This window comes from Acomys russatus, chromosome 23 (assembly GCF_903995435.1).
Source record: "Acomys russatus chromosome 23, mAcoRus1.1, whole genome shotgun sequence".
Classification (NCBI taxonomy): domain Eukaryota; kingdom Metazoa; phylum Chordata; class Mammalia; order Rodentia; family Muridae; genus Acomys; species Acomys russatus.
The window spans coordinates 23312637-23336545 of NC_067159.1; the positions used below are offsets into that span (position 1 = coordinate 23312637).

A 23909-nucleotide genomic window follows, 5' to 3' on the forward strand; every position below is an offset into this window, starting at 1 on the left:
ACTTGGTTAAAAACAAGATCAAAACTGAAAAAAACTTCCCTGCACATAGGTAATGAATTACATCATTGTTCTCCCAGGGATGCACTGACCCGGTGGGGAGGGGCCTGTAATTGCTAGCTTTGTGAAAAGGCTGCTGACATCAGCCTGTGCTAGATGGGTTAATTAGAACCCTCACATTTCAAAGGGTATAGTATTATTGTTGAATAGCCCTAAGTAGGTTTTCTACCTCTGGCATGACATGATCTCACCCAAGAAGCCTATCTGTGGACATTGTTTGTTGTTTTCCTGTTCAAAACTCTGGTGGCAGAATATCTGTGTTCCAACTCAGTTGGTGAATCTGTTTCTGTCTAGGCGAAAACCAAAGGATTCCATACAACCATCGACATTGGAGTTAAGTATGCAGAAAAACAAACAAGACGTTTTGATGAAGGCAAGTTAAAGGCTGGACAAAGTGTAATTGGCTTGCAGGTAAGCAGCGTGACAGTATTTTCTCATTCACTCACACAGTGTCATTAATTACTGCCACACAAAATGTTAAAATGTCATCCTCTCATGAGTAAACTGTGCCTGGAAGTTCTGTCACGTAAATTGCTTGGATGTGTATATGACTTATACAGTTTCTGTTAAGTATGTTTAAGATTTATGTGGTGCATGGTGGCTTGTACCTGTAATCCCTGCACTCAGCAGACTGAGGCAGGAGGATTGCTCTGAGTTTGAAGTCATGATGCACTACATATGGGGTCAAGTCCAGTCTGGTCTATAGAGTGAGATCTTGTCTCAAAAAAGAAAATTAAATTAAGAAAACGATGATGTTTTAGGTTTCTTATAAAAAGAAACATTGGGTATGTTTCTCTAGGAAATTAGGTTCTTGTTGTTGTTGTTTTTTAACTCCCTAATTAAATTGTCTTTAAAAAAGAAAGAAAATGCACTTTATAGACCCTTAGATATTATTGACCAGGGGAGGCAATATATACAAAGCCTAGAATACCAAAGCCTTTATACACTAGGAACCGTATGCTATAGCAGTCAAGCCTTGCTGATTGGGTCACTTCATGCTTGGGAAGCATTTGGTTAAAAAGACTTTTACTCAGTCTCCCCAAAGAGAGTCACAAAACACAGCCAAGTGGTGTCAGTGCTGGGGACCTCCTTGATATACTGACTTCTTGATTGAGTGTATGTTCGGTGCTTTAACTTTAAAAAGTACAACATAGAGCTGGATGTGGTGACACACACCTTTAATCCCAGCACGGAGGCAGGTGAATCTCTTAAGTTCCAGGCCAGCTGGGTCTACAAAGCAAGGCCAAGACAGCCAGAGCTACACAGAGAAACCCTGTCTTGAAAAACCAAAGCAAACAAACAAAAAAAAGTACAACATGCTATAAATGGTGGGAAAGTGGAAAGGAGGAGTCCAAACACTGGTCAGCTAGGCAGTTATAACTCCATGCAGCCTAAAAATTGACATCAGTGTTTGAAAAGACAGGTTAAGGGAAAAAAATCAGATTATAAAATACTGTTAACTTCTAAAGGGATGTGAGTATTTTTGTAAAATGGGGGTTTCTGTATGTGTGTGTGGATTTAGGCACACATAGGGGCACAGGCACATGAGCAAATAAAACCCAAAAGGTATTCTCAGCTGTTTGTTGCAAATTCTACTTGCATTTATACAAACCTTAATATTGTAGTGATTTTTTTTCTCCCCCTCCCCCTTTTTGTTTTTTGTTTTCCTTATGTGTGTTGTGTGAATCTTTCTCTCAGAACAGGGGTTTTGCTTTTAATAATAGGCGTTTTCTTTTCTAAGTGTCCCCTGAGCATGGTGGTGTGCACTGTGAGCCTAGTCCTCGAAGTGGAGGAGTTTACCCTTTGACCTAGCAGCGCAAGGCCAGCCAGCTTCTATGTGAAGTGGTCTCACAGAAAGCAAAGCCAAAACCTGTTTTAAGGAAGAAAACAGGGATGGCTCTGAACCTGCTCTCCCTTTCCCTCCTCCTCTCTTTCTCTCTCCCCACCCCCCTCCCATCTCTCTCTCTCTCTCTCTCTTCCTCCCCTCCCCTCCCTCCTCCTTACCCCTCCCCTCTCACTTCCTCCTCCTCTCTATACCTTCCCCCTCCCTCCTTCCTACCCACCCCCCCACCCCCCCACCCCGCACCTTTCTTTGCTGTTGGTTTCTCTGACTGAAGTAAGCACACTTTAATCTGGTACCTGCGCTGCAGAGAAAGGAGCATCAGGGAAATTTAGTTGTTCATAGTTCCACCAACACAGTAACTTCTTACTTCATATTACATCTTTTTCTGCAAGTTCACTGTGCTATGAGGTTCTGAATATTTAAGAAGGTTTGGAACTTTTCTCTTAAAATTCATATCTAGTTGCCTAAGTCTTAGCCGCCTTAGTTCAGGAACCTGTAAGCCCCTGGCTTTTACTTTTCAATTTTTTTCCCCTGGTGCTTGGGAATTGAACTCGGATCATTACACATGGTAGGCAGGGACTCTAGCTCTGAGCTGCACCTCCAGCTCTACTTTATGTCTCCTTAGTAACACAGAACTTTTTTTTTTTTTTTTTTTTTTTTTTTTTTTTTTTTTTTTTTTGGTTTTTCGAGACAGGGTTTCTCTGTGTAGCCTTGGCTGTCCTGGACTCACTTTGTAGACCAGGCTGGCCTCGAACTCACAGCGATCCGCCTGCCTCTGCCTCCCGAGTGCTGGGATTAAAGGCGTGCGCCACCACCACCCAGCTAAGAACATTTTATTGTGTGTACGTTATTGACTTCTGATAATTAATGTTGATCTTTTAACTTAAAAGATGGGAACCAACAAATGTGCCAGCCAGGCGGGTATGACAGCCTATGGGACTAGGAGGCACCTTTATGATCCCAAAATGCAGACTGACAAGCCCTTTGACCAGACCACGATTAGTCTGCAGATGGGCACCAACAAAGGAGCCAGCCAGGTAAGTGGTGTCTTAGTCTGTACCTGAAGTGAAGGGCACAGGAGGGTATGCTAAGTTAGCGCCGACGCTACAGTGAGTAGCTGGAATCTCTCAGGCAGTATTTTTTCTGTGGTATTTTTAGTCTTCAGGAAAGTCGATTTTTGCTGAGAGAGCAAAAGAATCAAAGGACTCTTTCTCCAGCCTGAAAAGTGTAGTGTGACTTATGGTTTTGGTTGACTGACAGAACAGTGGCTTTTCTGCTAAACCAGAAGAAAAAAGTGATGTTTATGTGTAATCCCTGCTCCAAAATATAAGGAAAAGAGTTGGTTCTCCCCTATTCCTGTCGGTTTTGTTTTAAAGGGGCCCATTTAAGTAGGTACCTAAGATTATTTAGATTATAGGCATTTCTGATAAAGAGCCGTTTAGTCAGCATTCTTATGAATAGTGAGAGGTTTGAGGTTATATGAAACATCAGCTAAGTAATTCTTAAACTGTTAGTGTGCTAACTTTTTCTATTGCTCCGGTAAACCACTCTGACTAAAAGTAACTTGTAGAGCAAAGGGTTAATTTGGCTGGCTTTTTCAGGTCATAGTTCAGCCTTGAGGGAAGCTGAGGCAGGCACCTGGAGTCTGGAGCCGAAGCAGAGACCACAGAGGAATGTCTGTCACCCACTGGCTCTCCCTGCTTGCTCAGCTGTCTTTCTTAGACACCGGGGCCTCCTGCCCAGGGGCCTCCTGCCTTCAGTCACACTCAGGAAAAAGCCCTGCAGGCATGCACACAGGCCAAACTGGTACAGGCTGCTCTTTCACAGAGGTTCACTTCCTGGTGTGTCTACCTGAAAACCCAGATTCAGTCACTTAGTGTAAGAGGTTTTTTTAAATAGATGAGGGCGTGGACAAGATGGCCCAGAGGTAAAGGCACTAGTCTGCTGATCCCTGGAACCCACGTGAAGATGGAAGGAGAGCGGCGACTCTAAGAAGCTATCCTCTAGCTTGCTCGTGTGCACCGACTCCTTGTCTTCTCATTCCCCTGTCTCGGGTGTGCATACCCACACACGTAGTGAAAATGAGGAGGTACCAGTAGCAGCGTGAGAGCAGCAGGATTTTACATCTAAAAACAGTGGGAATAAGTTTTGGTAAACCGTTTCATTTTTATGGTGATATCTGTTATTTTCCTTTAATGGACTGTGCCCTGTCATGTGCAGTTGTTTCTCACAGTTTGAGAAGAACCAGTCCCTTAGACCTGCTCAGCATGGTTCTTACTGAATACATGTGTGGCCATTAATAGACTTTCATGTATGCAACCTTTAGGTATGCCTATGTGGGACCTTTTAAAAAATATATGTAGTTAGTTGATTTTTATGTGTATGGCTATTTTGCCTATATGTATGTATGTGACCCATGTACATGCCTGGCACCCTTGGAAGTCAGAAATGACATGGGCTTTCCTGAAACTGAGTTACACATAGTTGTGAGTCATCATGTGGGCGCTGGGACTGGCCCTGGGTCCTCAGCAAGACCACCGAGTGCTGTGCTTAACTACACAATATTTTCACCAGCCCTGGGCTTTGTTTGTGTCTGTTTTTTATTTAATAGTATGTTGTATTGCTTCTATATTACATATAGGAAGTAAAAAACTCAAAGCAAGTTACTATGTTCTTTGAGACCATATAGTGGTTTTAACAGTGTGCAGAGATTTGAAGGAAGGCCTGACTGAGCTCAAGAGTCAGTGAACACTGTCATAAAAATGAGCGGTAGAAAAACATTTTGGTAAGCCGGGTGCAGTGACATACACCTGTAATCCTAGCACTCTGAGAGGCAGAGGCAGGTGGATCTCTGGGAGTTCGAGGCCATCCTGGGCCAAGGCTACACAGAGAAACCCTGTCTCGGCGAAAAGAAAAAAAATTTTGTTGGTAACTTAGGGCCACACCAAACCAATTGAAAGTTATAGTGTTCAATATTCCAAATGGGTATGAATTTCATAATTTAGACAGTATTAAGAAGCATCAATCTTAGCTGTTGTCTTACCATGTATACTGTTATGCTCCAATACCAGGCTGGGATGTTAGCACCGGGTACCAGAAGAGACATCTACGACCAGAAGCTCACATTACAGCCGGTGGACAACTCGACCATTTCTCTACAGATGGGTACCAACAAAGTGGCTTCCCAGAAAGGAATGAGCGTGTATGGGCTTGGGCGGCAAGTGTATGACCCCAAGTACTGTGCCGCCCCCACAGAGCCTGTCATTCACAACGGAAGCCAGGGCACAGGAACGAATGGGTCGGAAATCAGCGATAGTGACTACCAGGCAGAGTACCCGGATGACTATCACGGCGAGTACCCCGATGACTATCCTCGAGAATACCAATATGGCGACGACCAGGGCATCGATTATTAGTCGCACACAGGAGCGCAGTATTTAGTCCATTGTTTGTATCCAGTGAGACCCAAGCTAGCCTTGAGTAATTCTTATCTCGTCTTCCTAAAACACTATTATGCTTATTGTACCTTTAAAAAAAAAAAAGCCTTACATACATTCCTTTTTCTTTTTCTGCCTCCTCCCTTAATAGTTGCCTTTTAGTGCTGTAACAATTAAATCCTACAGCATAACTAATAACCTGCGTGGGAAGTAAAAAGGAATGCTGTGAAAGGCAGCCAGTTCTCTTATTGAAGATCTATGCCTTTTTTTTTTTTTTTTTTTTTTTTACAGTCTTACACTTAAACTGGTATTTTCAAACACTAGAAAAACTATTTTTTCTTTTTACAGTTTAGTGTGTATCTGGCTTGTACATGGAAGACTAAAATGTTGATTTTTTTTTTTTCCTCCTATATGTGGTCTTTGCCAACTGAATCTAAGATGCAGCGTTTAGAACCTGACACATGGATGCTTTTCTGCAGTATTGTCTGCTAAGTTTTAAATAAAGTCACGATCAGTGTGCATTTGTGATTATGTGTGTACTCGTTCTCTTCCTTAAGCTGACAAGGTCTTTTCTGAGTGGCGCTTCTAAAGGCGTGTGTACAAAATGACCACAGACGTGCAGGTCTGGCCACGTGCCCGCAGACTTCATTTGTGCCAACGGACCACTGTAGAGTCGCTCTGTTTCCTTCAACTGTATTTATTGCTGCGTTTCTCAGCATAAACTTATCCCATAGTATTTTTTATAAATAAATATTTTTTTTGGAACATTTATATGAACCACAGGCTGGTTATTTTCTGGCTAGCTTCTACGTAGGCAGAGTCAGGTCGGAAACCAGAGGCCTTATTCCTTGGGCACTTGAGGTATTCTGACATTACTTAGTTCATACAACATGGCACTCTGGTGGAGCCTGGGTGAGGTGACTTCACACCCGTAATCTTAGCACTGGGCAGGCTGAAGCAGGAGGATTTCTGTGAACAGGGTTCTCTGTAGCCCAAGCTAGCTAGCTACAGCCTGTCTCAAAGCTACAAAACCAAAGCAATAACTAATTATCAAAAGAAGAAAATGTCCATTACATACAGTAAAGTGGTAAGCCAAGTATTAGTTGGTCCTTGTTTCATTATGACTTGGCTGCCCCGGGTTTATCTCAAATGCAACTTGGAATTCTCTTAAAAGCATTTCCACCTGCAAGGGAGATTTATTGCATGTGCGTGGAAGGTGTGATATGAATGGTCTCCTGAAGCTGACATGATGTGTGCCGTTGGATGATAAGGTGGGGACTTCCGAGCCTCCGGTCTCACCTTAGAGAAGACAATGCCATTGCTTGAGGGAAGCCGAGTTTGCGCCCTCTGACCTTGTCTTTGCCAAGTGGTTTCCTCTGATACGGCTGTTGGTAGGCCTGCGTGGCTTTGGCCGAGACACAGAGGTTTGAATCCACAGAGGTGACATGTACTTGCTCTTCAGTCTATAATGACTCATTTGATGCTTCTGGGAATGCCCCGGAAGTCTTGGTAGGAGATTTTGGAGCTAAATAAATTTCATGGTACTATTTAAGAAAAAAATTTGCATCTAAAGTGGAACGAAGCTGTCAGGCTGTGTATTGTCAAATTGCAGAGGCAGCTGGGAAGGGAAGGAGCCTCGTGTTACATCACATGCGCTGGCCTGCCAAGTCAGTCAGATGGAGCTTCCTCCTAGCATGGGAGCTCCACACAGCATCTTGGCCAATGTTCAGTGTCCCGATTTGCTTAGGGCTTTCAAAAGGAAAACCTCTTCTACGCTCCATCCATGGTGGGGCTGTAAAGGTGTATTTTAAAAGTAATTTAAAAAGAACCTTACAGGCAAGTCATTTTGGGTCCTTTGCGTCACCTTCCTATGATGGTTGCTGCTTTGTGAAAGTATGGCCTGCTAGCAAGCTGAGTCGCGTCTTGTTCAACTGCCTGTGTGTGTGTGTGTGTGTGTGTGTGTGTGTGTGTGTGTTCGCACACATGCCTGCTCCAGTCAGACCTCTCAGTTTGGGACCTGTGTGTGTGTGTGTGTTCGCACACATGCCTGCTCCAGTCAGACCTCTCAGTTTGGGACCTGTAACTTGAAATGCTAATATGCTCTCAGCATGTGTTGGAAGAATAAGAAAATCCTGCTCTGTATAAGAGAAGTGCTGTGGGTTTGTTAAATTTCTGTTAACAAAATCCTCCTTTAAAAGAAGAGACAAACCAAAATGAAAAGGAAGGGGGGAAAAAGACAAACCCAGGTAAGGTTTCACATAGTGTGTTATTTATTTACTTTCGTTTTTAATGTGCACATGTGCATCTGCATGCATGCATTTGTGCATGCGTGCATGGGCCACAACACCTGTGTGGGGGTCTGAGGATAACTTGTAGAAATAGGTTCTCTCTTTCTACCACGTAGATCTGGGGAAATCAATTCAGGTCCTAGGGTGCCTTTATTCAATGAGCCAATCTTTTTTTTTTTCTTTTTTTAAAGAGATTAGGTCTCTGTGTAGCATTCAGGCTGGCGTTTAACTCCTGTGTAGTTCAGGCTGCCTTACACTGGTGGTTTTCATGCTTCAGCCTCCTAAATCCTTGGGATTATAGATGTGTGTGTGTCATCCTGCCCAGTCTCTTAAATCGATGCACATGAACTTAGTTTTAACATTATCTTTCTTTCTTTCCTTCTTAATTTGTTTTTGTTTTTGTTTTGTTTTTCTAGACAAGGCTTCTCTGTGTAGCCTTGGCTGTCCTGGACTCACTTTGTAGACCAGGCTGGCCTCAAACTCACAACGATCCACCTGCCTCTGCCTCCCGAGTGCTGGGATTAAAGGCGTGCGCCACCACGCCCGGCCTAACATTATCTTTCTTGCTCTAGATCATGTGAAAATAGCTGTAGTCCTTTTTGGTGTCACAGTGTAGTCAGAGCACAGTTAGGTTCTTCAGGGGACAAATGTCTATTGGCCCCTATCTCACGATGGGCCGGAGTTCTGTCCCCTCTTCATCTGGTGATGAGTCCTTGTGTCCTTGAGACGTTGAATTGTTAAAGTTGTTGGTACGGTTTACAAAACTCTGAAAAACGAAAGAATAAAGAACACCAGTGACGTAACTGCTCTTGATCATGGCCCTAGAGTTTTAGGGAACCAAATTTTAGAAGTTTTTCGAGTGTATTCAAAGTAATTGTGTGCGTAGTAGGGTGATTTCAAAGCGGTTCTTTTGGATTGTTTTCTGGATTTTCAAGACAGGGTTTCCCTGTGTAGCCTTGGCTATCCTGGACTAACTTTGTAGACCAGGCTGGCCTCGAACTCACAGAGATCCACTTGCCTCTGCCTCCCAGAGTGCTGGGTTTACAGGTGTGTGCCACCAGGCCTGGCTTTCCTGCAACCACCGGAGTCCATCAGAGTACATACAGAGGTAAACATTGTATCATTATGTTTCTGTGATGGAGGACATTCATATTTTTACTCATTAATTCATAGAAGTGTTGAAATCCAGTACCAGTGGAAATGGCAGTGCTTTGAATGTTGTTTAGGGCCAAAGGAGCTTAATTTTTATGGCAACAAAATGAAAGAAAATTGATAAAATATCATTTGACACACCTCCACCCCCACAATAGCCAAAGACAACGTTGAAATGTCTCCTGTCTACAGAAGATAAGACATAGTGAGCAATTCATTGTTGCAAAAAGCTGTTGGAAACAACTGCCTGCTAGCTCCAGATACAAGCAGCATGGAGTTTTGCAGAGGGTGTGCCCTGGTTAGCACGGGGCCCCTGGGGTTGCAGATCTGTCAGCATTGGCACAAAAGATGAGCAGTCTGCAAAATAATATGCTCTACCCAAAGCTTCATGGGTAGGACATGGTGCTTGGAAAGGCCAAACGCTTTATATAAACATCAATTGTCCAAATTCCCAGAAAGTCCAAGAGGCAAGATCAAGCTATTAGTGCCAAAGATAAACCAACTACTACCGTGTCCACCAACATGCTGCTGTGGAAGAGCCCACATGCCCCATTCTCACTTCTCTGTGCTTTTAAAAAAAAAATTTTTTTTTTACATATACATTTATATCATTTTACATATATGCAATAAATTACCTACAGCAAAAAGAACCACAAAAACAATCAGGAATTATATAAATGTTACATTCATAGTGTTTTGGCTATTTGTATTTGGCAACCTTGAAGAAAACATCTTTGCTATCTTGGTGAGTCTAAAACCCTGAATGTAAATCAATGTCTTATCCTATTTCATCTATCAACTTAAAACATCTATCTAGACTTAAAAGCATCTTAACCCCTAAACAACTAAGCTTCATTGTAAAACTAAACTATCTGATCTTCAACCCCATCAGAGACTTGAGAAGGAATCAGATTAATTATTTGAGTAGATAGGAAGTGCAGGTTAGAAGCTTCCATAATGAGAAAATGGCAGAGATTATCTCACTTCTCTTTGGAGATGGGGGGCGGCGAGGGTCGGGGTGGGGGGTGGGGGGTGGTGTCTCTGTAAGAAAGTGGTTCAGCCTCTGAAAGACGAGCTCCCATCCCCCTCTGCAATTTTGGGGCAGGTGGAAGTAGACACTCAAGAAGCCCTCTGGACCAGGGGAGACCAGGGTGTGTCTCCTCCCTCATGTATGAGTCCTCAGCACTTCCGAAGGCCCGAGGATGGAGAGTACAACAGGAGATGAAATGTTTACTTACCAAAAACTCTGGGCCCATAAAGTATGGCTTCTCTGATGATCCATCATTTGTTTCCAGGTCCACAGCAAAGCACAGGAAAAGAATATCCAGCATGGTTTCAAACACAGATAGGAAACTGTGAGCCACTAAGTAGGCAAAAAAGGCAACTAGCAGCAGAGGGATGGCCCACACCTGGAGCGCGCGGCTGTAGTTAAACGCCATCAGTCCTCCAAAAACCGTGAAGCACACCACCAGCACCTGGGGGTGGGGTCAGGGGAGTGGTAGAAAACTTTATTATAGTTTCAGTAGGCTGTTATACTCAAGGCTTTGAGTTTTACCTCCAATTACAAGTGTGTGTGTTTGGTATATGTAATCCTGTGGATGTGTGCACTTGTGTAGAGGTCAGAGGTCAATGCCGGATACCTTCTTCTGCTCTCTCTACCTTGTTTTGAGAGGCAGGGTCTCACTGAACCTAGGCTGGCCAGCCAGTGAGCGCCAAAGATTCTCCCATTTGTACCCACCCCCACCTCCCAGCATAGACTTAGGAATGAATGTAACATCACACTCATCCTTTATGTGGATGTCGGTCCTCATGCCTAGGCACAGATACTATGAGCTGAACTGAGTCTTGGCTCCTTAGAAGTTTGGTGGTTTTGTTTGTTTCTTGTTGGGTTTATTTTTTTGTGTTTTGTTTTTTTGAGACAGGGATTCTCTGTGTAGCCCTGGCTGTCCTGGACTCACTTTGTAGACCAGGCAGGCCTTGAACTCACAGAGATCCGCCTGCCTCTGCCTCCCGAGTGCTGGGATTAAAGGTTTGGGCCACCACACCTTAGAAGCTTTTTCTTTCCTCTCTTGATTTTTCGAGATAGGGTTTCTCTGTAGCCATGGCTGTCATAGAACTCGGTAGAGCAGGCTGTAGTTGAACTCAGATTCGCCTTCCTCTCCTTCCTGAGTCCTGAGTTTAAAGGCATGTGCCACTATGGCTGGCTTCATCTTTTTTTAACCCCATTTTTATACTGCACTGCAAGCTATGGTGTAGGTGAATTATTAATTTTCTAAGTGATTGCTTTTAGCCTCTGGACACTAGCGTGGAAAGCTTTTCAGTGCTAGTGTGCAAGATAAATGGATTCTCCCAGGCTTTTGTGACATGTAATTATTATATTTCTGGGAACACATTTACAAGACATGATACACCCAATTTCTTTAAAAAAAAAAAAAAATGACAAAGAGAGTCCACGTGCGGTCTCTACTACCCTGGATGCCTCTAAAGATGAACAGGGAATTCTGAATGCTGTTTCCTTCAGAAGCCTAAGGCATGAGTTATCCCATACATGTCAGTAGGCACGATATGTTTCTTATGGGAAATCTAAGAAAATGAATTCATATTTAAAATGGAATAAAAAAAATAAGCGTATTAAGAGAATTATGAAACTGCATCCAAGACTATTTTTGGAATTAGAAAATGTATCACCCACGATCCTACTCAAATAATAGCCTTACCGAACTGCATACAACTATACCTTATTTGGCTGTTTTGAAAGACATAATTATGTTGTGCTTCTATTATTATTGCCACATGATGTCTCGCCGGGGCCCAGGTGAGCCTTAAATGTATGTGTGATGAGCACACACCTGTGAGATCCAAGCATGCCTTAACTTGCCAGAAGCCAGCTATCACAGTCATGTACCACCATATGTACCACAGAAGCACAGAACCCTAAGTGGGGCACAGTCACCATATTGACCTTGCCCAGGTCACAGCTGGTGACTAAGATCTTGTGCACTTGTGGGCATTGCTGGAAACTGGTGGTGTTTATGTCAGAGGAGGAAGAATGGTTGAAAGAACTGAAGAGACATGGTGACAAGGACCAGGGTCAGGAATCCAAACAACAGCTTCTAGTGTGGAAGTAGAAAAGCCACAGAGGCCTGAGCAGTTTACAGTGTTTGCTGCTCTTGCAGAGGTCGTAGGTTTCTGACTCCAGCCCCCAAGTCAAGCTGCTCCCAACTGCCTAGAACTCCAGTGCCAGCGGCTCTGATACCTTCTTCTGGCATCACCTGCATGCACATGGTGGACATAAACACAGACACAAACAGAGAACAGATGATTGATAGATGGGGACATAGATAGACAGACAGACAGACAGACAGATCCTTAAGTGGAAGTGAGATCAGACAAACTAAGCTGGGCAGAATTAGACCCAGAAGATGAAACATTACATGGAAGAAGACACAGTGTGTGGCACTGCACAGAGAACCTGCTATCGTGGGACACAGCCATCCAGGCTAGTGTATCACCCCTATCAACATTCCAAGAGAGGGACAGGTTACACTTGTTTTATTTTGATGGTGGTACTGGACTGTGAATCCAAGGGCCTCACACAGGCAACACCAGTGTTCTTCCACTGACACGTATCATGCCCAGCACTTTTTTCCCCTGCCCCAGGAGACAAGGCTTCACTAATTTGTCCAGGCTACCCTTGGCCTTGAGAGCATCGTGGCTCAGCCTCCAGAGTAGCTGGAGAATTATAGACCTGTGTCACAAGACCCTGAAGTTCAAAGTTTCCAAGTTATAAACTCTGTCCTTTACACCACAAGGCCCAACAGTGTTGAGGAACCTTTTTACCAAACCAGACAGTTTAAAAAGATAGTCAAGGGACATTAGAAATACAACTGGCTCCACTAAGATTGCTCAGTTTCTTTTTCCTCTTTTTTTTTTTTTTTTTTTTGAGACAGTGTCTCACTATGTGGCCCTAGCTATCCTGGAACTCATTATGTAGACCAGGCTAGCCTCAGAGATCTACCTGCCTCTGCCTCAAAAGTGCTGAGATTAAAAACATGGGCTTTCAGATTCTATTTTATAGACTTAATGCCCTTAAATAACATACAAATTAATCAAATCAATGCTACTCCTATGCTTTAGGACCAAAACCCAATCCACAAAGTTTACTTGTTTCTGAGGTTAAGTAGCCTTTTCATTTTAGACAAAACCAGGGATCAAAATGGTGGAACTGGTCAGAGGCAAGGAAGATAGACTAAGACTGAAACAGAAAACTGTACCTGCTGTGGGACCCAGGAAACATAAAACCTCTGGCTTCATCTGCAAAACAGGAAGCCGCTCAGGGCTCGGCCAGCGAATCCAGAGCAACAAACACAAAATCCCCTTTCAAGTCAGCCTCCATATTGTCTAGTTTGTTGAGTTCCACCCTCTGGTATCTAGTCAAAGACATCTCACCTTTCCCAGAAAAATGACAAAGTTTCCAAGGCAGTTAACAGATGTGAGATGACTGGAATTCTTGGCTATGATTCTGTGCGCATCTTTTGCTGATGTACAGAAATCCGTCCCATTAATGGCAGCTGCGGTGTATGCATTCTAGAACAAAAGGCAGCGGTTATGGTTTGCATCGTTTTAAGTATTGTTTTTAGACAACAGCATGACAACAGTACAGAATATGGGGCTGTAAACCTAGTATATTTTTGTACTGTTTGATAAATGAGAAAGTATCACTCACCAGTACGGAAGGTTAAATGTCCCACCACAGACATAGAAACAGTGAGTAAGCCTAAGTTAATTTTTAATATACAGCAGAGTCAGAGGGCAGGAAAGGGAGTTTGGGTACAGAAAGAGCAGACCCTAGCGACTTGTGAGCTGAGCCCAAGATAGTAGCTGGTAAGGAACTGGTAAAGGTTTCTGGGATGGATGGAGATCCCTTGGGCCTGAGAGATAGTGTTGGTTGTCATTAGAGAACTGTGTTTCCTGTAGAGGCAAGGATTCATGATTCAAAGTCAAGCAGCTACTGTGAAAAGTGCTTTTAAAAAATAGCCTATTGTGTACCCAAGATAGTGAAATATCTGGGGTCTGGGCAAAAGCAGAACAAAATCAGTCCCCCAGGGGATGGTGGAACCCCGCATCAACTACATTGACAGAGTGGCTCCCCGGAAACAAGACAGACCCAGGAAGACAAAACAGGACTCTTCCCTGAGGTCAGTGGGAAAAGTGGTGCAGGAAATAGGCATGCTGAAGGCTCCCACCGGAGATGGAGCTCAGCTCAGAGGGCATAGCAGGATGGAATGAGAAAGGAAGAAACAGTAGAAAAACTGACTAGAAATGAAACAACAGATTTTAAAGATTACATATTTGACTTTTGCCTTTAAGTAAGCATTTTATGTTATTACATGGCTTTTAAAGTTTTAATTTTTAGTAACTGTCAGTTCTCTGGGGGATGTGTTTATATATATGCAGGGAGGTACACTTGAACTTTGCCAAGAACTCAAGAAATGAGATTCATTTATGGGCCATTTAAACTGTTCTGCTGTTATGAATATGTGATAACCATTTTAATTTCCTGATTTTAGATATTTTCTCTCTCTCTCTCTCTCTCTCTCTCTCTCTCTCTCTCTCTCTCTCTCTCTCTTCTCTCTGTCTCTCTCTCTCTCTCCACCCTGAACGCACAGAGATATGCCTCCCTCTGCCTCCTGAGTGCTAGATTAAAGGTGTGAGCCAACACACTCAGCTTTAGATACTTTCTTTTTCTTCTTTCTTTCTTTCTGTTTTTGAGACAGGGCTTTTCTTTGTAGCCCTCACTGTCCTGGAACTCGCTCTGTAGACCAGGCTGACCTCAAACTCAGAAATCCACCTGCCTCTGCCTCCTGAGTGCTGGATTAAAGGTGTGTGCCACCATTCCCAGCTTCAGATATGTTCTTAAGACTAAATTTCCAAAAATAAGATGACTAAATAAAAAATGTGTGTGTGTGTGTGTGTGTGTGTGTGTGTTTAGAATGGCAAATTTGTTTTTTGTTTTAGTTGTTGGAGACAGGGGCTCACAGTGTGGACTGGCCTCCACCTTACTATAAAGTCAAAGATGGCCTGGACCTCCTTCTCTTCTTGCATCTTCCTCTCAAATGCTGAGCTTTTAGGCTTGGGGAATTACACTGGGTTTATATGGTGTTGGAACTGAATTCAGGCCTTCTTGTGTGCTGGGCCAGCACTCTACCAACTGAATTTTATCCCCAGCTCAGATTCATTCTTTCATAGACTGGAAACCAAAGTTAGGGCACTTTCCCAAAGCCCCCCACGAGTCCGTAAGACAAAGGATCTTTTCTTTAGATTCCAACTGTCTGCGTTTTACATTCATCGGTTTTCATTAGGCCAAAACTCAATTTAAAATCATGGTGGTTACGGGAAGCACAAGCCCTGTAGTCCAAATGTCTCTGGGCTCAAATCCCAGCTCTTCCAGTGGGCATGGGCCAGCGACCAGTCTCTCTGAGCTCCTTTTCCTTATCAATAAAGGGAGGATTAAAGACACATTCCTGGAGCCCTGCATCTGGCAATGACAAGTACCCAAGGCTGATCAATCTCAGCGAGCTAGAGCTCTCCAAACACGACATCATTTATTTACCACTGAGCACAGATCAGCTCCTCAGGCCTCTGGAAGACATAGGAAGAACCTGTGTAGGCTTCAGCAGGCTTCACATCGCGAGAATTCAGAAGTGGCAACGCATGCGTCTCGGACCATATCCCCGTGCCCAGTGGGGTTACCACGGCTCTCCCCATCTTTGCTTTCTCTCTGTTAGCAAACAGGCAGCCCGCTAGCCCGCCCCTAGGGGCTTTCAACCTCTGACGTCATCATCTGCCCCTGGCGCCAGGTGCTTGGGATATAAGCACCTAGCCCGAGCTACCCCATCCTCTCTCTCTCTCTCTCTCTCTCTCTCTCTCTCTCTCTCTCTCTCTCTCTCTCTCTCTCTCTCTCTCTCTCTCTCTCTCTCTCTCTCTCTCTCTCTCTCTCTCCCTCTCTCTCTCTCTCTCTCTCGTGGTTTCTCTCTATTTCTGTCATGGTGCACGTCCCATTTCCCCCCTTTCCCACAATAAATCTCCTTTGATAGCAGATTTGTTGCATGGCATCTTTATCATATATTCTAACACTCTCTTCATTCAGGTTCTAGCCCCAAGCCCACAGCCTCAAAGTGTTCCCTTTCTGAAGTGATTTCTAGCAGACATCCCGAGTCATATGGCAAAGGGTAGGTTGGAGTTTTGTTCTGTTCCTCTGAGGGAGGGTTATATCTCCCAGAAACCCACTGCCTCACATTCAATTTAGTGCCATCCATCGTTTCTAAGCAACAGAGATAGACTTTTGTTCCTCAGCTGAGATTTTTAAAGGTTAAACGGTACATTTTCATGCGTGTGTCAGTCCCACCAACTTCAATGAGGCCCATAACCACTTACCTTTTCTTTAACATCTCGTGGCCCACTGAAAGAGAACATTAAACCCACACTGACAGGGACATTATAATTATATATGCCTTCCTGAAGTGACAGCAGTACTGGCCTTTTAGCTTGAGATTCAGCCCTCAGTGCCACACGCAGACCTAGATTAATGACTGTCTGAGTGAGTGGGGGGAGGGCGACACCGCTCTAGACTCAGAGCATTCTGCTGTCTCAGCATTAGTGGCCCCACGCTTAGGTTGAGTAGAAGCTGCTGCTTTCTTGGCAGGCGTCGGGAGGATGGGCTGCACTAGACTTGTTGATCGTGTGTGTGTGTGTGTGTGTGTGTGTGTGTGTGTGTGTGCGTTTGTGTGTGTGTGTGTGTGTGCGCGCACGCATCTGAGCTGACAGCTTCGGCCATGTGCTAAGGCAGCTGCAGAGCTTGACCTTGTGTGGAAAGGGCGGCCTGTGATGAAGTCTGGGAAGCAAGCACATTGCGTTCCTCATGAAAATGACTAGAGGGGGAACTCCCTCCCCCCCCAAGTGGCTAACCTTTCAGCAAGGAAAAAGAGTGGGTAATGGTTAAACCATTTTATGTTGATGACCACGTAAAATTCACAGACTGAATTTGAAATCGGGGCTCATGCATCTGTCCCCAAACTTAACTCTGTACCTAGGATGGCTTTGACTTTATGATATCTTGTCTCTACCTCCCAAGTGCTAGAGTTACTAGCATTTGTGTGTGTGTGTCTACAGCATCCAATTTTATTATAAGTTTTCTAGTTGCTTGAGAAATAACAAAGGCTGTAATATAAGGCAGTGGTTCTCAACCTGTAGGCAAGGGTGTGCATATGTGCGTGTGTGTGTGCGCGCCTGTGTGTGTGTGTGTGCGTGTGTGTGTGTGTGTGTGTGCGTGTGTGTGTGTGTGTGTTAAACAATCCTTTCACAGGAGTCACATAACAGATATCCTGAATATCAGATATTTATATTACAATTCATAACAGTACTAAATTTACAGTTCTTAAAAAGTATGGCTGGAGGTCACCATAATATGAGGAACTGCATTGAAGGGTCACAGCATTAGGAAGGTTGAGAACCGCTGCTATAAGAGGAATGAGCCAGGAATTATGGCTGCAAGCCATCATGTCAGAATTCTGTAAGACATTCCCACACAAGCCATAATGCCCACAGGGCCATGCTGCACTTAGGGTCAATGTGGTGTGACCACATACCCATGAGTGCACTGGCCCAGTGGCAGTGACAAACCAGAATCTGGACCAAAGTCAAGAAGCACTCCCCAGGGCCCAGATGCTAGGACCAGGAACTGTAATTCTTCCCAGATACTGTGCCTCTGAACACTGCCACCCAAGCTGACGTCCTGTGGTGTGTCCCCAAACTGCTTGGCACAAACCCGAAGGGAGCTTCCCAGCTCATCTTTGTGGCCTTTAACTATTCCTCCCCCCCCCCCCTTGCAGGCAGGTATACAAATTCCATGTGGAAGTACATGCTGACCCAAATGACCATTCTGTGCACACTGTAGCACGTCCTAGGCACACTTCCTGAACATACTGACTCATTTACTCCTCCCAGCCCCAAGTCAGTAAGGCAGCTGAGAGCACCCAAAGCACAAAAGGGCTAGATGGCATGCCAAGTCACACACACCAAACTGATGTCACATGGAGAGGATCTCTGGCTCACCCAGGCCCATCTACAGGAAGACATTTACAGTGAGGTGTACTTTGTGCGTTTCCTTCAAAACAGCAGCACGGAGCCTATGTGAGATCTTTCTCTAAGACACGGCAGGCCAGTTCTGTAGAAGGAGGTTGGGTTCTAAATCTGGTTGTCTGCAGAGAGACCTCGGCCAAATCTTGTCTCTTCTTAGGAACCCCATCCTGCACTTTGTAAAAAGACATCTGCTGGCTTTAAGGTTTTGCATCAAAGACTAGCAAGTTTGTTAGGAGAGCTGGCTCAGTGGCTAAGAATGCTCGCTAAGTTAGGATGAGGACTTCCATTCAAATTCCCAGAACCCACAAAAAAAGGGCAGGGGGGCAGGGCTGGAGAGATGGCTCAGTGGTTAAGAGCACTTGCTGTTCTCACAGAGGACCTGAGTGTGGTTCCTAGCATATACATGAAAGCCCACAACCCTCCATAACTCCAGCTCCAAGGATCTGATGCTCTCTTCTGGCCTTTGCAGGCACCAGACATGCATGTGGTACACACACACACACACACACACACACACACACACACACACACACACACACACATATGCAGGCAAACATTCAGACGCATAAACAAAATAAATAAATCTTTAAATAAGAAAGGCTGAGGGTGGTCATACACTTCTTCAATCTCAGTGCAGGAGACAGGAGCAGAGACAAGGAAGTGTCACTGGGGCTTGCTGGCCACCAGTCAGCTCCAGATTCAGTCAGTACCCTGTCCTGTGGAAACATGGTGGAAAATGAAAAAAAAGAAAAACCAAACAAAAAACAAAAAAACAAAAAACAAAAAACAGGACACCTGATATCCTGCTCAGGCCTCCATGGAAATATGTGTGTGCATGCACCCATACATACATACATACATGTTCACACACAGACAGACACACAAACACACACACCTGATGCTTTTCCTTCATAGTGGACCAAGGACCCTCCTCTGATCACATTAATTAACTCGGTAAAATAATCACTGTGGGGGAAAAGAATCACTGTGACTCTATTATTTTCCTTTAATAAAAAGTCTAAACATTGTGCTCTTGCATAACAAAAAGGGCTAGATTAACTCTTTGTTGTTGTAGTGAGGTTTTTGTTCTGTTTGTTTGTTTGTTTTGGCTTTTCTTTCTTTTCTTTTGTTTTTTTCAAGACAGAGTTTCTCTGTGTAGTCTTGGCAGTCTTGGATTCACTTTGTAGGCCAGGCTGGCCTCAAATTTACAGCGATCTATCTGCCTGCCTCTGCCTTGCAGGGTGCTCGGATTACAGGTGAGTACCACCACACCCAGGCATTAGGTTAATTCTTTATTTTGTTTTTTGTTTTTTGTTTTTTTTTTTTAAAGATTTATTTATTGTACATGAGTGCTTTATCTGCAGAAGAGGGTATCCGATAACATTATAGATGGTTGTGAGCCACCATGTGGTTGCTGGGAATTGAACTCAGGACCTCTGGAAGAGCAGGCGGTGCTCTTAACCACTGAGCCATCTCTCCAGCCCTAATTCTTTATTTTGAAAAACTTCTCCAAGAATATTAACACATAGAAAGCCCCTTCCCACCTCCTTAAACCAAAACTGAAGCTTGCACAGCCTGGCCCTTAGTTCTCTGTCCCCTGAGGGCACCCATCTGTCCCCCCCCCACACAACCCCCCCCCCCCCACACACACACCAAATTGAGCCAGCTGTTTCTTTTGATGGCAGAGCTGTGAACTTGAGCTGTTGTTGACTCTTCCAAAAAAGTAAATACAGTTTTCCTCCACAGAAAAGGGAAGGGATTCACCCCAAAGCCCTGGCGTGAATAGCCTGCTTTATTTCTGGAATGGCTTTTTCTAACCGAATACTGTTTTTATTCACTCAAAATATAGCGAGAGCTCCTAAGACAAACTTGAATAAATTACGGCACGGCTTCCCTCAGAACTCAGAGAAGCACAGGGGTAGCTGAATTCACATCCATCCACAGGAAGGCCCCTAGGAAAACTTGCAGGAACTAGCCTAAGCCAGTTTCATCTCTGATTTTATCGCGAACACATGGGGAGGAAATCACGGCACCCCGACAAACACACCCGGGTCTTCCAAGGACCAGGGCCTGGCCTTAACCAGCCCCGGCAAGAATTCACTGTTTACCAGGCTGCTGCGAACCATCACCAAAGAGACTGTGAGTGGGGAAGCCTGCCAGCCCAGTTCCCTTGGGGGTCCTGCCAGGAGGGACCGCGCTCCTGGTTGGGGGTGGGGAGTGGTGGCTGAGAGTTTCTCCTGCCAAGAAAGCCAGAAGCAGAGCAAGGCAGTCTTATTTGCTTTTCTGAAATGTATTTGCTTGTAGGCTTAAGTTTTAGAATGGTCTTATTCATTCCAAGCTCATCATTTAAAAAAATAAAATAAGATAAAATAAAATAAAATAAGCGACACACACAGAGAAGAAAGGAAACCAGAGATCACTCTCAAGTCGCCCTGTGAAGGATCTCCTCCTTTTCCTCCAAACATTCCTTTGGCAAGTAAGCACAGTTGAAAGGACAGCCAGACAGACCAGCCCAAAGGCAACAGAACTGTATTGTACAAGGTTTTTCAATGAAAGTACAAATGTTAAGTTGATGTCATTAAAAAAAAGTGACTTTCAACCCACACTGAAGAATATTTGAATTTCTCACACATTTTCACACACAAGAATTAGCTTTCTAAAACTCCTTTTCTATCAATTTTAACTTATTGAATTTATTATTGTTGTTGTTGTTGTTGTTGTTGTTGTTATTATTATTATTATTATTATTATTATTATTATTATTATATGTGTGTGGTACACATGTGGATGACCAAGGACAAGAACACAAGGGAATCAATTCTCTCTTTCCATGTGGGTTCTGGGAATGTAACTCAGGTTACTAGGCTTGTGCAGCAAGCAAGCAGTTTTACCCAAAAACCTTTTTTAAAACAATCATAAAATTCAGGCTAGAAGGACAACTCAGCTGGTCAACTGGAGTTAAAAGCCAAAACAAACAAAATGGGCCAGACCTAGCAGCACACACCTTTCATCCCAGTGCTCTAGAGGCAGAGGTGGGCAGATCTCCGTGAGTTCAAGGCTGACTTGGTCTACACAGTGAGTTGGTGGGACCAACTTTGTAGTCACAGCATTGAGAAGGCAGAGATGTGTTAATGCCTGTGGTTCACGGCCCAGCCAGCCTAGCCTACCTGGTGAGTTCCAGATGAGTGTGAGACCCTGTCAGGAAGGTGGACATGATCCTTGAGCATAAGCAAGGAGCAGACAGCATGCACTCTGTGTAGAATACGCCTTTTCCTTCAGATCCAGGGCAAGCCCATCTTGCTGAACTTGACCCTTGGCTGATCTCAGAAAGCTCTGTGCCCTGCAATGCAACTGTGTGACCGGGCAGGTTCAGGAATCAGAACTGTGCAGACTGTTACCTTGACCCAGCATCGTCCTGTTCCCCCTCCCTCACTCCCCTCCCCCATGCTTCCAATGGTGGCATCCATCAATCACATTTGACCTGTGTGTAGTCAGTGGAAGAAATGAGTGAGTCAGAAAGGAAGCCTACTCTTTTGCAAGGACAAACTAAACCGTGGGTGTGTGGAATGGGAAAGCTAGTACGGCTGCCGACTTCAGGCTTTATTAGAAACACAGAACAGGTGGGCGTGCCCCAGCTAAATGAAACCGTCGTCCTCCTGTTCCTCCTGTTTATCCTTATTCCTGAGTTCCTGGGTTCCTGGGTTCCTGAGGAGACCTGATGGTCCTCGGGATCATACAGGTTAGACACCCCCCACTCCAACCCCCTGCCTGTGGGTCTACAACTGGCTCACAACCACCTGAGGATGAAGGAACTCCGGCAGTGCCACAAAGCCAATGATACCGTGACGTGTGTGTGTGTTGTGGGGGGGGGGGGGGCATACAGATGACCAAATGGTACTGCTGTCATTGTCATCCTGGCGAAGCTCCTCAGCTTCTGAGCCTCAGTTTCTTCATTTGTACAGTGTGACTGACAGCTGCCTGATACTCAGAGTCCTTAAGAAGGTAAACCTAGATTGTATGTGCCAAATGTTTAGCCCCGATGCAAGTACAATACTCATGCAAGAAACTCCCAAATATATACACACACACATTTGTACATACAAAGCGGCACCCAGCATGCATGGTTTCTGAGTAGCAGGTCTACGATGACTGTGGAGAAACTGGGCAGTGAAAGGCCGTGCTGTGTATTCCAAAATGCCAGCATTTGTGTTCCCAGGTGAGAGGAGAGCCCGTGGGTGCCGGGAACAAGTGATTCCGGGCAGCTTAAGTTCAGAGATCATAGACAGAGAAAGCAAGTGCTTTCCCTGGTGAGAGGAGGGCTCCTGAGTTTCTGAGGAGACTTGATGGTTCTCAGCATCATACAGGCTAGACACCCCCTCTCCAATCCCCTGCCTGTGGGTCTACAACTGGGACACAGCCACCTAAGGAGAATGGTGGGCTCTTCCCTAAGATCCAATAGGCAGTGTACAGCCATACCCACCATCCCAAGGAGGGTTGCTCCAGGAACATCCAGTCTCCTGCCCAGGGCTCTCCCTGCCCCCTCAAGAATTCCAGTGGACACCAGGAACAACCAGCCAATGCCAGAGACAAGTAGGTGGCTAATGGTAGGAACACATAGACACACACACACATACACACACATGACAGATAGATAGAAAGAAAGAAAGAAAGAAAGAAAGAAAGAAAGAAAGATAGATAGATAGTTTACCCTGGGGCCCATCTTACTATTATTTAGCCCCCACAAACACTATGGTATTCACAAGTGTTAGATGATTGGTCATTTACTTAACACAAACCACCTCCAATTTGGAACTGAGAATTGAAGAAGTGGTGCCGGTGAGATGAGGCTAAAAGTGGGAGCAGGTGTGTGTTCCCAGATGTCATATGTTTAAGGTAAAACTGTTTTTTAAATGTTTATTTACATATAGGAGTGCTCTATCTGCATGTACACCTGCAGGCCAGAAGAGGACATCAGAGCTCATTATAGATGGTTGTGAGCCACCATGTGATTGCTGGGAACTGAACCATGGACCTCTTTGAAAGAGCAGCTGGTGCTCTTCACTGCTAAGCCATCTCTTCAGCTCCAAGGAGAAACAGTTTTAAGTCAGATGCTTCCCATCCAGGGACACACTGTGGATTGACAAGGGGCTGGCAAGACGACAGCAGCCTGCTCGGGTGCAGGATGAAGGCGAACAGATAGAACCCTGGTTCTGCTTTGTACCGTGGCTTGGCTAGCCTTGCAGGAAAGACTCTTAGAAGAGACATAGGTGTACAGAGTCAACTAACCAGGGCCCTAGGGGATGACAGAGGCTGAAGTGACAGCCAGGAAGCCTGGATGGGTCTGAGCTAGGTCTCCTGCATCTCTGGTATGGTTGTCTAGCTTGGTGTTCTTGTGGGACTCATTTCCCTAATGAGTTGTAATGCCGAGAATATTTTCCCATGTTTATTGGCTACTTATGTAGATTCTTTGGATGTATGTCTTTTCAAATCCTTTGCCCCTTAAAAAAAAAAATAATTAAGTTTTTGGTCTGTCGTAGTTGATCTGAAGTTCTTTATACATTGGGGATACTAATCCCTTATCACATATGACATTAATCCCTTATCACATATGGCTTGTGGCAATTTTTTCCCAGGCAATGGGCCTTTTCCTCTGTGGATCACTGTGCATTGTTTTTCCCCCCGTTTTATTTTGTTTTTTTGAGACAGGGTTTCTGTTTGGCCTTGGCTGTCCTGGACTCGCTGTGTAGACCAGGCTGGCCTTGAAATCACAATGATTCACTTGCCTCTGCCTCCCGAGTGCTGGATTAAAGGCGTGCGCCTCCACCATGCCTGGGTGTGTAAGTCTTGAGTCTAAGATAGACCCTTCGATTTTATTGTTTTGGTCTGTGTTTTTGTGTTACATGTGAACAGTTGATGCCAAATCTGATGCCTTCCATGCCCTGTGTTTTCTACCAGGGGGTTTTGTCAGTTGTTAATTTTTTCTTTCTCTTT

At 44.6% G+C, this 23909-nt stretch overlaps 2 protein-coding genes across 2 annotated transcripts in view; one reads left to right on the forward strand and one right to left on the reverse strand.

Annotated features, from left to right (window-relative positions):
* Cnn3 (calponin 3) overlaps positions 1-5866 on the forward strand; it is a 31570-nt gene extending 25704 nt beyond the window's left edge. Inside the window, exons 4-6 of the mRNA XM_051165496.1 lie at positions 352-468; positions 2791-2937; positions 4972-5866. Coding sequence (XP_051021453.1) covers positions 352-468; positions 2791-2937; positions 4972-5316 — 609 coding nt within the window. The 3' untranslated portion in view covers positions 5317-5866. The remainder of the gene's footprint in view (positions 1-351; positions 469-2790; positions 2938-4971) is intronic.
* Positions 5867-8129: 2263 nt separating this feature from the next.
* Positions 8130-23909, reverse strand: part of Slc44a3 (solute carrier family 44 member 3) — a 74185-nt gene continuing 58405 nt past the window's right edge. Inside the window, exons 13-15 of the mRNA XM_051165629.1 lie at positions 13227-13364; positions 10016-10252; positions 8130-8391 (exon numbers count right to left, since the gene is read on the reverse strand). Of these exons, the coding sequence (XP_051021586.1) occupies positions 8287-8391; positions 10016-10252; positions 13227-13364 (480 nt within the window). The 3' untranslated portion in view covers positions 8130-8286. The remainder of the gene's footprint in view (positions 8392-10015; positions 10253-13226; positions 13365-23909) is intronic.